The sequence below is a fragment of the Heterodontus francisci genome, chromosome 11, assembly GCF_036365525.1.
Source record: "Heterodontus francisci isolate sHetFra1 chromosome 11, sHetFra1.hap1, whole genome shotgun sequence".
NCBI classification, from domain to species: Eukaryota; Metazoa; Chordata; class Chondrichthyes; order Heterodontiformes; family Heterodontidae; genus Heterodontus; species Heterodontus francisci.
In genome coordinates, this window is record NC_090381.1 from 91,819,284 (window position 1) to 91,836,362 (window position 17,079).

At 41.4% G+C, this 17,079-nt stretch overlaps 1 protein-coding gene across 1 annotated transcript in view; it reads left to right on the forward strand.

Annotated features, from left to right (window-relative positions):
• nyap2a (neuronal tyrosine-phosphorylated phosphoinositide-3-kinase adaptor 2a) overlaps positions 1-17,079 on the forward strand; it is a 165,951-nt gene that overhangs the window by 84,304 nt on the left and 64,568 nt on the right. The window contains 1 exon segment of the mRNA XM_068041516.1: positions 9,307-9,585. Within this exon segment, the coding sequence (XP_067897617.1) occupies positions 9,307-9,585 (279 nt within the window).

A 17,079-nucleotide genomic window follows, 5' to 3' on the forward strand; every position in this document is an offset into this window, starting at 1 on the left:
GAAGACATTGAGCCAAGGGCAAAATGGGATTTGCTCTTTTCCTGCTAGTTTTGTCACTGTACCTGTACCTGACACTAATTGGGAAGAAATGCTGAAACCAGAAAGGTCTGCTGATAACTGACTGACCTTCCAGAAATCATTCCGCTGTATTAGTCATTAATGTTCTGCAGCTTGGGGAATCCATATGGTGCAGTATTGATTACTGAAAGTTAGTCCCAAATTTTAGCACCTTAGCCATCCCACTATTAGAGGCACTGACACAAAAAGCCAAGGTGATATGGACAAAGGCGTGCCAAGAGGCATTTACAAAATTGAAAGCCATCTTAGTGATGAACCCTTATTATCTTCCCCAGACTTCAGCAAACTTTTGAGTGTGAATGAGAGTGGGTGAAAACCCCTCTACTTCTGTATTTCTTTTCAATGAAAAATCTATAAAGAAAAAATGAAATAGAATTCATTTTTCCCCCAAGAGGTAAAGGTGTCATGAATAGATGTGAACCCACTATAAATTGTGTTTTGTGCATTTGAGTATTAATGTCAACCGTCATTTTATACAGCATGTTTTAAGTTTTACTTTTATGTTCCAATTGTCAAAATGGAGGAGAGGTCAACTTGAAAAGGGTCTAGCTTTAGGACACAGGAAATCCCTATCCAACCTGCTTGGACTTGAAACTGGAACAGTTTGAGGGTACAGCCTATCTTCTTTTACACAGCTGCCGTGTGCTGCCTGGACACACTTCTCCCTGAGACCTCCCTGCAAGAAGCCACAGCCTATCTGAAGCTGCATTGACTTCTCTCTCTAAGGCCTTTTCAACAAGAAAAATTAAAAAGGAGCCACACTGTGAAAAATCCAGCAAGAAAAATCAACACGAAGACAAGCTGCAAAAACAGCAGTAAAGTCTGACTTCTATCAGTTTCCTCTCCATCCAAAAGCAGGTGACTTTAACTGCCTCCATTTATATCCGAGAATGCCAGAAGAAGAAGAGCTTGTCACAGAAGAGTTATTCTCAGCGACTCCTTCCCCTACCCAGCATTTCCAATCACTGATCTCCATCTTTGGACTTTTTTTGATATTTAAAAAAAGATTCTAGTTTTAACTGGAATCCATATTAGCGAGTAGTTAAGTTTCTATTTAGTAAATGTCTTTGCCTTTTCTTATGCCTTTAACCTTTTCCTGAATGTTTGTAAGCATGTCTCGTGAAGCTAAACCCCTTAATAAAGCGTGTTAATAAACCCTACTTCTTTGCTTTGACTTTAAAAAAACCATGTTGTTGATGCGGTCATTTATTATTAGGGTTTAGGGAAGGGAAAGACATTCAATCACGAATCTATTTCCAGACAGGGAAATTGAAACAAAAAGGAAATTGGTTCAAAGAAAAAAAGATTAACTACCAGTTCATAACACCCTTCTCCCCACTAAAAAACCACCTTCTTGTGTGTGCAAGCGAATGCGTGAGTGAATGAGGTTGCACCAATTTCGGGATAAGGCGCAATCAATAAATGATCAATAAACAATTGACTTTCTGTTTCTAAAAGCCGAGAAGAAAACCTGTCACAGGTTTTAGCATTACTCACTGTGTAATATGGAGTTACTGTTTATTTAGCAGGGTAAGTATTCCAGGGGCATATTTTCCTCTGGAGATTTTCTAGCAAACTGGAGTGGAAAAAAATCAGGTGCCTGTCACATGCCAGTGGTTGAGGTGATTTTATGCAGAAAGTAACATTAGGTGACATATGCCTTCACCTAAATATGGGCAGTCATATTATAATAAGGTGCAAATGATGAGAGTACATCAATGTATTTCCTGTCATTTGTGCCATAACAAAGGTGCCCACTAGGACCACTCTGCGTGTGTGGCGTACAATGTTGTTATGGCATGAGAAGGGCTATTTAAATTTTAACAGCCCCAAGGAAAAGCAATCAATTGCAGGATAATCAATTACAGTCCAAATTACTTCTTTTTTAATTAATAAAAAAGCATTTTGTTGGCTGCCGCAAGTCCACCTGCCACTCTAAGCTGTTGCAGGCTCCCGAGTATTGCAGAAGCGATTTTCCACCCTCCGTCAAGGTAAGCTCACCAATGCAGGCAGGAATCCTTTCAATACCCCATCCAACATATTCAAATGGCCCTAACCCCAGGAAATCAGACAAAATTGGGGCACAGACATAATGCGCCTCACCAAAGTACCAAAAGCATAAGGGCTACTGGGGGTTGGGGTGAGGGGATGTGTCTCTCCTATTTATTTAACAAGGTAAGGGTTACTTACTGTGTAACTATAGGTAGAATGAGCATACCTGACTAGTCTGTTTTGATGTCACAACAGGAATATTATAAATATGCAGAATGGGCAGAGACGCCCAGAATTAGCCTTTTATTCTGAGGATCAATATTTTGCATCCGTAGAATCACTTCCTTTTTATCAAGCACCAACTCTCCTGTACCCTACGGTAAAATCAAAGGGAATAATCTTCTATTCCCTAGAACTGAAGCAACAAAACTCAATTGTCAATTGCTCAGATATATTTCAATTTAGATGTCTCCTTTTATCCTGAAATACAGTTGACGTAAAGGAGACCTTTGCTGAATTGTTCTACTTGACGTCAATATTAGTCAGCAGAATGTTTCCACACAGTTTCCATTTTCAAGACGGCTGGACAGCGCTAATTTATTTGGGGCGGAGGTTCAGTACAAATGAACATTTTCATTCCAAAGAAAGACGCCTGTCATTGTGTAAAAATTAACAGCCAGCACTAGTTTCCTAGTCACAGCCTTTAAAATGGCATTGACTTCAAAAAGTAAAGCACATGCTGCACCATGTGGTCCACAGATCCACTGTGTGCTGTATAGTGACTCCATGTGGCCATCTACTGTAGTGCATGCACTGAACAATGACATCATGGGAGCTGCAGGCCTGTTGTGTGCTGTATAGTGGCTCCATGTGGCCATCCAGTATAGTGCATGCAGCCTGCAGATCTATTGTGACCTGTGCAACAGCAACATGTGATCCATACTCCAAAATATAAGCACAAGTTCAAACAATGGCATGTTGGAGGCTATAACCCATAATTTTGGGGATGGGATCTTGATGGGATAATATCACCATCAGTCCAAAGGGACTTGACAGTGCAGTAGACATACAACCAATATTGAACAGTGAGAGGTTAGGGGCAGGGGTGGGGGGTGATGGGGTGGTGAGCTAGTCCAAAGCATTCAGTCATCTTATTGAATTACAATTACAGAGTCTATGTGACCCAGCTACAATTTACTTCTACTGAGGATATTACCTGCTTTGCCTGAAAACATTTAATAGAAAAACATATGTAGTATTAGTAAATGTGTTGCATGCCATTCACTCAGTTTCGTTTCAGTTTAGTTTTAAAGTTGGTCTGTGGTGATTGCTACCTTAGGTATAGATTCCAACAACAGGTGTACGGGCTGATCCTTTTGGATTTACCCTAACCCCGACCCATTTCACTACATGGTGGGAAAGTGGTAGAATTGTGGCTATGAAAGGGAGCCTGCCAGCATGGAGATGGAAAATCTGAGCGCTAGCAGGGGTGCCAATGCAAAACTATCAGAAGATAAAATAAGGGAGCAAAAAGCACCCTAAAGATAGGATCAAAGCTCCCACTGAAAGCCTCGGCCAAGACCTGGGTCTTCAACAAGTGGTTAATCTCATATTTATAGAGATGCCCAAACTGTACGGAAAGTAAGTGCCAGATTGAACACACGAAGGAGAACTGTTAAACTACGGCCCAAGCCAACAGGATTTTCAGCTCCTGCTGTTTTCTGCAAATTACAAAATGGCTACATCCCATTTTCAAGAGCCTAAACATAACTGTTGCCTAAACCATTCAAATGCCATTGCAGATTAATTAGTTATCAGTAACATACTAGCCGCGGAGTGAGAGTGGATTGCTAATTTTAAAGCAAAAGTTGACATTTGTACAAAGCAGGAAATCTAATTTTGTACTCATGCTAACTTATTATTAACAGGCAGGAACTTCATGGCTAACACAACCTCCAGCAACATAAACTGTATTTGAAAGTGTACAGAGACATTTACATTGCTGTAATAAGATCAGGAAAATATTGTCACAAATATTTCCCATGTGCATTCATTTCCAAATATCTGGAGGAAAATTGGTGTTCATTTTGTCCAATGCACTTTGAATTTACAGGAAAAACAATGAGATATACAACTTAATATCCCAGAAAAGTGTGATTGTTGTCGGCACCAAAGAGTTTGAGCTGGTGCGTTAGCACTTCTTTAAGAAATAATTGCTGGCACCTTTTCATGAACTGATTGCTATTCTTGTTCTTTTCCCTTTTACAGATTGTCACAATGCATTTTCCTGGGCTAAAGTTTACTGGTGAAACGTTGAGACTTTTATACTGAAATTCCTGAAGTTGAAATAAATGCAGTTAGTAATGGAATGCATAATCTAGGCTGACAGTCCAGTGCAGTCCTGAAGGAGTGTTGCCTTGTCACGGTCGCAATCCTTCAAATGAGATGTTAATGTGAGACCTGTTCTTGTGGTTCAGGTGGACATAAGAGAAGCCCCTGTTTGAGGAGCAGGGAGGACACCCAGTGTCCTGGCCAGCATTCTCCTTCCATCTGCAACACCTAGAACAGATCAGCTCATTGTTCGCCCTATTGCTGCTTTCGGGATCTTGCTGTGTGCAAAATGTCAGCCTTGTAAGCTGATTTTTTAAAAATTCGTTCATGGGATGTGGGCATCTCTAGCAAGTCAGCATTTATGTCCCATCCCTGATTGCCCTTGAGAAGGTGGTGGTGACCTGCCTTCTTGAAGCACTATAGTCCTTGTGGTGTAGGTACTCCCACAGTGCTGTAAGGGAGGGAGTTCCAGGAATTTGACACAGCAACTATGAAGAAACAGCAATATATTTCCAATTCAGGATTGTGTGTGACTTGGAGAGGAACTTGGAGGTGTTGGTGTTACCATGTGCCTGCTGGCCTTTTCCTTTTAGGTGGTAGAGATCTTGGGTTTGGGAGGTTCTATTGAAGAAGCCTCGGTGAGTTGTTGCAGTGCATCTTGTAGATGGTACAGACTGCAGCCATGGTGCACCAATGGTGGAGGGAATGAATGTTTAAGGTGGTGGATGAGGTGTTCGTCCTAGATGGTGTCAAGCTTCGTGAATGTTGTTGGAGCTGCACTCATCCAGGCAAGTGGGGAGTATTTCATCAATACACCTGCAAAACAGTATATCACAACAGCAACTGCACTGCAAAAGTAATTCATTGGACATGAAACACTTTGGCATGTCCTGAGGGATGTGATCCGGTGCTATTTGAATGCAACTATTTTCTTTCAGTGATGATTGTACAGAGAGATGAGATAATGAGTAAATACCACAGTGAGTCAGTTAAATTCTATCAGCAATATGCCTATCACCATTAAGCAAAAGAAGATTTTAGATTTTTGATTCGATTAGCTTTTTTCATGCGATAATTCATGTCAACAAGTAGGAATTTAAATATATCCATTTAATTAGCTCTCTGTGACATAATGATGCATGTGGAAGGGTGGAGGTGGAAGGAGCTTGGGGGAGGGGACAGCTCCTGTTTTACTCTCACATCTTTGAAAGATATTGTGAGAGGCAGTAAATTAAGTGGGTTTTTTTAAACATTAATGCCACTTGTCATTAATAGTTCAACTCAAATTCTGTTCTCCAACCTTCAAGCACTTAAAACCCAAGAGGTACTGCAAGGGTGCATGTTGCCAATTTCAGTATTGACATGGATGATGTACACTGTACCCCTTGAAATATGTAGTTTATTTTCCATTTCCAATTCTAATTCATTAAAAATGTAAAATTTGGTTTTGACCTTAAAGCTATAGTACTATATAATTTACGCATACCACCTTTTATTCAAAGTTGAAGGATTTAAAAACAATCCTAGCCTGATACATGATGAAGGTGCTCACGTTTGAGATCAATTTAAGGAAGCTGTGGCATCTGCTCGCTCATCCCGGAGTTTAGCCTTGATTAGATTAGATTAGAGATACAGCACTGAAACAGGCCCTTCGGCCCACCGAGTCTGTGCCGACCATCAACCACCCATTTATACTAATCCTACACTGATCCCATATTCCTACCAAACATCCCCACCTGTCCCTATATTTCCCTACCACCTACCTATACTAGTGACAATTTATAATGGCCAATTTACCTATCAACCTGCAAGTCTTTTGGCTTGTGGGAGGAAACCGGAGCACCCGGAGAAAACCCACGCAGACACAGGGAGAACTTGCAAACTCCACACAGGCAGTACCCAGAATCGAACCCGGGTCCCTGGAGCTGTGAGGCTGCAGTGCTAACCACTGCGCCACTGAGCCTTCAGGTGTAAACTTTAAAATTGGTGGGGTTTTACAATTGAGGGAGAGGGCAGGGCACAAAGTTGAGGTCAATATAAATCATATGTTTATGAAATCAACTTCTGCTGTATCACATAAATCTTCATAATGCCTGTTTACTGCTGGGAGAAAGCAACTTTTTTAAAGGGATTGTGATTAGTAGTTGTGATCATTTTAGCACAAGGAGAGTAATTTACAGCTATCATGTGATCGGAATGTCCAGGTTTTAAGTTCTTTAAATAGCCAGATAGTTATGCTGGACATGTTTAGACAGAGGCTATTTGGGAAATGGACTATAATTAGGTGATGAATTGCAGTCACATAGAGAGCACGAAGTAATAACACGCACTACGAAACAGATAAACAGCACCACATGCTGGATAATTTATCAGTCTCCTGTGGGTGCTTTGCTTTGCACACTCACACAAACGTAATTTATTGCTGTTACATTCTGTCTTGAACATATAACCATAGAAATTGCAGTCGGCAATATCAGTACAAGAACATTTGGAGTTAGATTTTCACCTTTACCGTCTGAGTGTTAAGCATGGCCTGGGTGGAGCACAGAAAGTAAAGTCTGGTGGAGAGGATCACATGCTGGTAACAGGATCTGTCTGGTTGTCCTTCCATTGGAATGAATGGAAGGAAAATCATCAGGTTCTGTAAGGGGCATGGAACAAGTCTTAATTTCTGAATGTAACTCCACATCTTCCTTTCTCTTAGGCAGTCCTTGGCATCGAGGGTGACTTGCTTCCACTCCAATTCGATGGGTTCTGAGATGGCTAATAAGTTCAATGCATGACCTGCAGAATCTGCCACATAAGAGGCTTGAAGGGTCAGGTAGTTGAGTAGTTTGGAGGTTTGTGGGCTCTCTCCAATGCCTCGACTTCACCTCCGCATGTTCCCAACTAAGTCCCTTGAGGTGTACGATGCCTTGCCGAATTAGCTTTCTCCATCCAGGACAGTTGTGAGCCAGGGACTCCAACACATCGAGGGGGATGTTTTCTGTCTTCAGGGATGCTTTGAGGATATCTGTAAAGCATTTCCACTGTCCTCCTGGGAGTGTCCTGCCGCAACCAAGTTCTGAGTAGAACAGCTACTTCAGAAGTCTGATATCAGGCATGCGAACAACATGTCCCACCCAGTGGAGCTAGTTTTGGGTGATTAGCGCCCTGATGCTGGGAAGGTTGGCTTGGGAGAGGATGCTGCTATTGGACCACCATACTTGCCACCAGATTTGGAGGATCTTGTGAAGGCACCTCCAGTGGTACTACTCCAGTGCTTTGAGATGCCTAATGTAGGCTGCCCAAGTCTCCAAAGCATATAGGAGTGCAGGGATCACTGCTGCCTGGTAAACCATGATCTTAGTCTCAAGTTTGAGATCCTGATCCTCAAATGCTCTCTTCCTCAGTCAGCTGAAGGCTCAGCAGGCACATTAGAGGCGATGATGAACCTTGTTGTCTATTCTGCCTTTGCCAAGAGGAGACTCCCAAGATATGGAAAATGGTCCACATTTCCAGGATCTCGCCATTGATCTTGATTGAGGGGGGGAGGTGTTGTGCTGTCAGAGCTGGTTGGAAGAGGACCTTCGTTTTCCGAGTGTTTAGTGACAGACACATTTTCTCATATGTTTTGGAGAAGGAGTCAACAATGATCTGGAGCTCAGTTTCAGAGTGAGTGCACACGCAAGCATCACCTGCATTACAAAGCTCGACGACTGAGGTTGGAGTCATTTTGGTGGCGTAGGTTGAGCAGCTTTCCGTCTGTTCTGTAGAGTATCTCCACGCCTGTGGGTAGTTTGCCGGAGTTGAGGTGTAGCATTGCAGCAAGGAAAATGGAGAAGAGGGTTGGTGCGATGACACAGCCTCTGCTTGACCCCAGTCTTGACTGAAATAGGGTCAGTGGTGGTGCCGTTGGTAAGGATCATGGATTGCATGTTTGCAAATTTGGCTGCCCTCAGAAGTTTGTCACCATCTACTCCACAATGAAATATAACTCCACATACAAGATTACACACACAGGACACACACATACATAACTATCCATCCAAATTTCCATCCTCCTGGGCATTCTCAGATTCATTTAATAACAAAGAGCCTCCAGACTTCCGCTCGCACCACTCCATACCTGATGGTATTGGTTTGATTGGCCTCCTGTCTAGATTGAGCTTCCTCATTTCTGTTCCTTTTATACTTTTACATTTGTCCAAGGGTCTTCCTTGTTTACATTTTCTATCAGGAGCTGTTTATTTTGTGATTATCTATTTACAGGACATGACCCAGTAACATCAGACTTGTTGAAAACTAATGCCACAATGGTTGGTTAGTTTTCTGGATTACTTGAATGGTGTTTGTGAATGTGATGTTTTACGACACAATGGTACTACGTGTTGGTATACCAACAAACAATGTAGGTAACAGGGTCAGGGGGTTCTCTGTTGTTCCCAAATATCAATATTCACAATTCAACTAAGATGCAAGAGTAGGCAAGGTGCTGAACACAAGAGGAATAATTCACATGGTGATTGACTATAATTCTCTCTCACGCAGCAACTCGAGCACTGTTACAAAGCGGCATTTTTTAAAAGTTCATTCTTGGGATGTGGGCATCACTGGCCAGGAAGATGAAAATGGTTTGAGGTGATCTTGAATATCTAGGAAGTCAACAGAGTGAGTTAGATGGGATAAATAAATCTTCCTCAATCTTATGTTTTAACGTTTTAATGTTCTGATATGGTTGACATCATTGTGCCATTGAAAGTATTACTTGACCTTAAAAAATTTCATATTGGAAAGCGGTAAGTGGCAAAACTATTCTTCACATCAACAGGGAAGTGATGAAGTTGCTTTTCATTGCAAAGGCTGAAAAAATAGAATAAAGATTCATCTTCTGTCTGTAACCATCTCTTGATGCTTTTCTTCCAGATTAGGTGGAGAGGTTGGAAAAGGAAGTGAAGGCACTTGCATCGGAAAACACTTTCGCATGGGATTCATGACACTTCCCGCTCCTCAAGACCGCCTGCCACATCCTTGTGCCAGTGGCTTTTCAGTGAGGTCGCAGTCGCTTCATTCTGTGGGTGGTGGCGATGATGAAAGTCATGCCTGTGCACGCAAACAGCCACCTCCAAAACCCAAGCGAGCTCCAAGCACAAAGCTGAGTATCTCAGCAGAAACTGTGAATGTTGGGGTTGCAGGAACATCAGGAACAGGATGGGCACCAGGAGCAGGAGGGGCACCAGAAGCAGCTGGGACATCGGGAACAGAATCAGGATCAGGAGGAATAGCTGCAACACCAGGGGCAACTGAAACAGCACTGAAAGAGCATGACAAAAATGCAGGTGAGCAAATATTACACCCCAAACTAGTAAAATTCTACAGCGGTAAATGGAGTTGAGATGCAAATTAGCCATGATCTAATTGGCAGACTAGGCATGAGGAGCTGAATGGCCCATGCCTGTTGCCGTGTTCCTTTTCGACTTACTATAGGCCTTGTGCCAGTGTCCTCTTTGCCTGACATTCCTTCCCTTCAAGACCAGTGTACTGCCTCTTGAGGCAGCGCCAGTGCCCCCAACATGCCAGTCACACCCTGATAACGCAAGAGGACCGATTTCATGTAGTCCTCTTGTGTATCAGTTACAGCATGGCAGCTGTTCACCCTAGGTTAAATTCCAGCATAAGCCAATTCCTAGGCCAGCGGCAGGTAGGTTTTTCCAGCGGAAAGATTACTTAAAAAGAAACAAAACATAGAGTGAAAAAACATTCGCTATTCGGGAGAGCGTGGCACATATTTTTTGTTGTTTTCTGCTGTTACGGAAAGCATTGTAGAAGATGTTTAAAGAAGATCTGGACTTGTTACGTTTCTTCACTTGCATATTCTACAAGATAAATCAACTTCTTGAGTTGTCATTAACCTTGCTTTACTGAGTGGTCATCAGTTCCACCCATCGAAAGATAGAGAAATGCATTTGCTGCCATGTGCAAGTCATGATATCCAGTCCACTCGTCATGGGTGATGCCTTGATACAGCCCCTGGTTTAGGCTATGATATGAATAGATATTTGGCAATGTAAGCCTACTCTGGAATATATGACATGTGGAAACTGCTTGTGGGAGTAATAGGCACCATTGAATCCCAGAAGTTACTTCCAGTGGATCAGAATTTGTAACAGTCACTCTACCAAATAAAAGAGCTCACACCTTGAAAATCATACTGCCCACTGCTATAATCCAGAATAGCTGGGGAGCATAGACCTTTTAGATATGCACCCATACATACATGCACATGCATGGGATGGGCACACATAGGCACATCTTTGTGTGATTCTGGCCAGTACTTTATCTGATTCCTAGAGGACGAAAATGACCCTAGTTATTGTTATAAATATGTCCCTCTTTCACCATGACATCTTGGCAATCTTGTGGAATGCCTACAGTGGTCTGCATCCCTTAGACTTCCTCTCAGACATGATGGACCCCACCCCCCCCCCAGTCTCAGGAAGTGGATATTTTGTTTCTCCTCAGGTTGTAGAGCCCTGTAGGCATCTCACAGGACATTTCACACACCTAATATCACTGTGGCCACACTACCTGTCCTGTGAGTTCCTCCCCATCTATGACAGTGCTCAGTGTGATACATTGCTCTCCTGTCAGGGCCTCAGTGAAATGGTCCAAAGTCCTGTGAAGTTCATTCCAAAGGTTAGTAACCAGATAATCATTCTTTGGTGTTGGATGGGACATTGCTACAAGCTATCCTCCTGAATAATCTATGGAATGACTTTCTGGTCACAGGTTGTCAATGCTCAGTCCTATTTCCTCACTCACCCATGACCATTGCTTATTCTTGCTGCACCTTATAGTTATAGCTCTTTCATAATGTGGGACAGGTGCTTGTACTTGATATAATTTCTCTTTTATTCAAGATTTCTAAGAGATTTTGCTTAAAACTTTTTATTTTTTTTAAAAAAGGGGCTCTAATCCAATAATTGTTTGAACACATTAGTCAGTCATTCAGAAGTCCTTTTGTTGATGTAATGCAGGGTCTGTGTTGACAGAACCTTGTCTAATTTTACAAGTGAAAATGTGTTGATTATTAAAAACAACAGCAATGGACTGTTTTGCGATCAACGTGAAGAGCAATGTCTGAGTTAGCCAGGTCCTTCAAATTCCAGAAAGGACAGGGGATATGGGCAAAAGCTTCTGCCCATACTGCACTTCACATACAGAGGTAGTTCCCAGTCCACAAACATTCAAGTTCTGGGTGTATCCTTTATGCAAAGTATTAATAGTTTTCCCTGAAGAGGGATGTGCTTTATATGCAATGGCAGCCTATATGTGAACAAATATAGTAAATATAGAAATTGCAAGGTATTGGCAATATCTCAAGATTAATACTATAAAACAGTGGAACATGGGGTTTGTAGGAAGAAAAAACTTTTAATGATTAAAGAAAATATTTCCTTCTGTGGTATCAAATAGCTTTAATGTACTACAATTGCTTTCTACTGCTTCTGTCACTTGCGATGACATTGTATAGTAAACTGCAGCTATATGCTATTTTGATGCTCCCACTCACAAAATCACAGAATTGTGACAGTGCAGAAGGAGGCCATTCAGCCCATCGTGTCTGCACCGGCTCTCAGAAAGAGCAATTCATTTAGTGCCAATCCCTCGCCTTCTTCACGTAACCCTGCGCATTCTTCCTTTTTCATATAACAGTCTAATTCCCTTTTGAATGCTTCAATTGAATCTGCATCCACCACCCTCTCAGGCAGTGCATTCCAGACTTTAACCACTCGCTGCGTGAAAAGGTTTTTCCTCATGTCACTTTTGCTTCTTTTACCAAATATTTTAAATCTGTGCCCACTCATTCTCGATCCTTTCACAAGTGGGAACAGTTTCTCTCTATCTACTCTGTCCAGACCCCTGATGATTTTGAATAGCTCTATCAAATCACCTCTCAGCCTTCTGTTCAAGGAAAACAGTCCTAACATTTCCAATCTATCTTCATAACTGAAGTTCCTCATCTCTGGAACCATTCTCGTGAATCTTTTCTGTACTCTTTCCAATGCCTTCACATATTTCCTGAAGTGCGGCGCCCTAAGTTCAACATAACTTCCTTGCTCTTGTACTCTCTGCCCCTTTTATTAAAGCCCAGGATACTGTATGCTTTATTAACCGCTCTCTCAACCTGTCCTACCACTTTCAATGACTTATGCACATATACACCCAGGTCCCTCTGCTCCTGCACCCACTTTAGAATTGTACCCTTTATTCTATATTGTCTTTCCATGTTCTTTCTACCAAAACGAACCACTTCAGCCATGCCCCTTCATTTACTCAAAAATAGTTAATGTACAGCAAATATCTAAAGATTGCCACATTTTGGCTACCATACTCCTTTTGTTACATTGAATGGTCACCTCTGTGCCATTCAGCTGGGAATACTGGAAACATTTATAAATTGCTGGGCAATAATGGATTTGTAATTGAATAATATCAAATGTTAAAACGGCTCCCTTGATGGCTCAGCAATTTTATGCAGCATATCAAGAAGGTCCCAACGTTTCTGTTTGTTCTGTGCTGATTTAGCTGAACTCAGTCTGGGTAGTGTTACAATTAATTCTCATGCTCCTGCCAATGGAGAGGGGAATATTCATAGGTCTACCTGATCCTGACTGTACTCCACTGATTTATGCTGGATGTGAGCCTGTGTGGGTATCAGTCAGAGATGGAAATGTGGGGGCAAGGGGGGGGAGGGGGGGGGGTGCAGTTTGTGATGTCAACATATGCTCAAATTGCCCGTCAACGCTCACACATGAAAGGCTGCAGATTTGAATGAGACCAAAATTTCCTCCCAAGCACCTTAAACAGTATTTATAAAGAGTGTATATCTTTAAGAGACAGTGGCGTTTTAAGATCAGGAGACCATCAAATCGGCTTAAGGTGAATTAGATGAACTGCAACTCTTATCATTCATTGCATGTGATTTTACTATAAATCAGAAAGATCAAGTCCATGATCCCGTAATGTTTAGGCAGAACAAGCAGGTCTTATCGTCAAAACTATCTGCATGATGTTTAATATTAAACTGACCTTTTGCATACCACAGAATTGTGTCCATCAGTTGAGAGTGAAAAGGTGGATTATTTTGACGATGTTGTAATAATTGCATGATAATAGTACTTTTTATCAAATACGATTAGTGTAAATTAAAATCAAAAGATTGTTGCAATCTGTTGTAATCTAACCCTATACGACTATAGAAGAAACTTAATCTAATCTAACTGCAGGACCTCATTATTTCTTTGCTCTGTTTCCCACCCAGCAGCCAGCCAGATTTACAGGCTGGTCAGCTGCCAGGTGGGAAAGTCAATGGTAGAAGATCATCTGGGAACATTTAGGATGGTCCCCACCAACCAGGAAAGATCATGTGTTGGTTGGGGGGAGTTAGACTGGCAATCAGAAGGGAAGGGAAACTCGGAGGAGGTCACATACTGGAATTGGAGGGTTCCGGCTGATTGCAACAGAAGATTTGCTTGAGGGGCTGGGGAGAAGCACTCCTTCTCTTCCTGGCCTACGAGCTGTGCTATAAAATGTACTATCTGCTGGATCTAGCTGTTCCTGCATCCCTTTAGCAGTGCGGTTTCCTGAACCCTGGGAAACTGGGCTGGCCAGCAATAAATTTAAATAGCTGCCAAAATATCAGGAGCAGAGACCCAATTAAATATTATAATGAGAGACCAGCTTCTCCAGAGTGGGTTACTTGGATATCTCTAAATCTAGCGCATTTAAAAGGTAAGTAGGTATGGAGTGGGTTGGAGCCAGGGTTAACATATTTGCCAATTTAGCATCCCAGACCCTCTTCCACCCATAATGGATGGATTAAAATTACCCCCAATTCCTCTGTTGATCAAAGGGAGGAAGGAACTTAAGGTGGATGCATAAAGCCTTGATACACTAGTATTCCACAGAATAATTTCAATACCATCGAGTTGTACAAATGGCAGACATTGTCATGTCCTCACTTGTGAAGCTAAGCACATCTTACGAGTGCCATTTCTATGCATTAGGTATCAGTATCATTCTTATTCATGCAGATGTACATAGCACCATATCTTCCCTGTATAAACATTGCATTTAGAGATATCCTCCTGCAGCTTTTCAGAATCATTTTGAGCTGCTGTTCTAATTAATTCTACATAACTATCAATTCAAACAGCACCAAATTCAATGGACAGCATATATATAAGCTGTCAGAATGTCCACTGTGACCTTATATTGGTTACATTGTAACACCATGGAATGTGTTCATTTAGAGTTTATTTTAAAATATGATTCCATTAAAGGATGTATGGGGCATGATCAGCTGAGTGTCGTTTTAACTCATGCTGATCATCGGGGTTTGTTAACACTCTGTGGTTTCACAATAAGCACTGTCGGTCTTCACTGCTTAAATGATAACAGACATATTTTTAAGTTGACCTTTTCTTTCCTTATTATGGGAGGGACTGCAGTTCTTCTCAAGACAGACTGATTTTGAAAGCTTTGAGACAGCACAAATTGCAATTTACCTGTAGAAAATCAATGGCTGATCCACAGAGAAAGCTTCTAAAAGTAGAAACGATCTTAGTAATAGCATCTGCAAAAAGGCAATGGAGATAGATGATAATGACCGAATAAGACAAAGGCATGCCTTTCTGTTGCATAATTCAATTTCAAGACTGTTTTAGAAATGAGCAAATTCTTAAATGCTTTGACATAATCTATGAGACACGTCCATCTCCAGGAGGAATTATTCCCTTCTCTTGGTTTATTGAGATTGTTGTTTAAAAATGTCAGTTCTGATCTGTCATACATACATCCTTACTATGCTGGAAAAGCCTATCAATGATTGTTCATATTGTGCATTTAATATACTTAGGTGTTCCACAAAGGCAACATACAGACAAGAGATGTGAATTATGAAAGATTATACCTAGATTGGGGTGTATTTCAAAACTGCAGCTTAGAAAGTACTGTTGGTAATGTTAGCAGGCTATTGTCTAATCCATTTATGCGGCATTTCTTTGCTATTTTTACCACAGGTGTTAATCCATTTATTAAAAATCAGTGAAATCCTTTTCTAAAACACCAAGGCAGTAACAGTTTGAGGGGCTCACGAGACATCATAATCTCCAGAGCAATGTTGAATGATGATACTTTTAAAAAATTCTGAAAACAAATCCATAAATTAACTTTAAACATATGTTGACAAAAATTGACTGCTTGTGTTTTTGGCAGTAAGTATTCAGAACTGTTGCAGGGCTTTATACCATGTGACTATAAGAATATGGGCCTTTAATTTATGTGCCACGTCTATCTGTGGGAGTTAAGGACAAAGACAGGAGGAGCAGATACTAACTAAAATTGGTGAAACCCTTACAAGATCTGAATATGAATTTATAGCTTTAAGTCATAAAGCTTCCAAATAAAACTGTCTAAGCCCTAATGTGCCAGTTGAGTCAGACATATCATCTATTTGCAATGCTATAGTGCCAGCTAGGTGAAGTATTTTAACCCCAATGCACTACACAGCTGGATAAAATACACCTACAGGCCTATATACTGCACAGGACTGCCACCTAAGTAATTTTTTCTCATGTATGTCACCATAGTGATGAGGAGTGGCATCTAAAAGCAGATTCCCATTCACTTTTCAAATCTTCTGTGGAAAACTGGTCATTCAGATAAGCCACAGTCTGCATCTATGCTACAAATAGGTCACAGAATCGGAGAAATGTTACAGCGTAGAAGGAGCTATTCAGTCCATCGTGTCCATACTGGCTCTCAAAATGAACAATTCACCTAATGCTATTCCCCTGCCTTCTCCCCATAACCCTGCACATTCTTCCTTTTCAGATAACAGTCCAATTCCCTTTTGAATGCCTCGATTGAACCTTCCTCCACCACACTCTCAAGCAGGGCACTCCAGATCCCAAAAACTCACTGCGTGAAGAAGTTTTTCCTCATGTCACTATTGCTTCTTTTGTGAATTACCTTAAATCTGTGCCCTCTCGTTCTCGATCCTTTCACTAGTTTCTCCCTATCTACTCTGTCCAGCCTCCTCATGATTTAGAACACTTTCTATCAAATCTCCCCTCAGGCTTCTTTTCTCCAAGCAAAACAGTCCCAACTTCTCCAATCTATCTTCATAGATGAAATACCTCAGCCCAGGAACCATTCTCATTAATCTTTTCTGCACTCTCTCCAATGCCTTTGAATCTTTCCTAAAGTGTGGCACCTAGAACTGGATGCAATACTCCAGCTGAGGCCAAACTAGTGTCTTATGCACGTTCAACATAGCCTCCTTGCTTTTAAACCATGCCCTTATTAATAAAGCCTAGGATACTGTATGCGTAATTAACGGCTCTCTTAACCTGTTCTGCACCTTCAATGATTTACACACATATACACCCAGGTCCCTCTGATCCTTCACCCCCTTTCGAGTTGTACCCTTTATTTTATATTGTCTCTTCATGTTCTTCCTACCAAAATGAATCACTTCACATTTCTCCACATTGAACTTCATCTGCCACTTGTCCACCCATTCTACCAACTTGTCTATGTCCTTTTGAAGTTCTACACTATCCTCCTCACAGTTCACAATGCTTCCAAGTTTTGTATCTTCCACAAATTTTTAAATTGTGCCCTGTACACCAA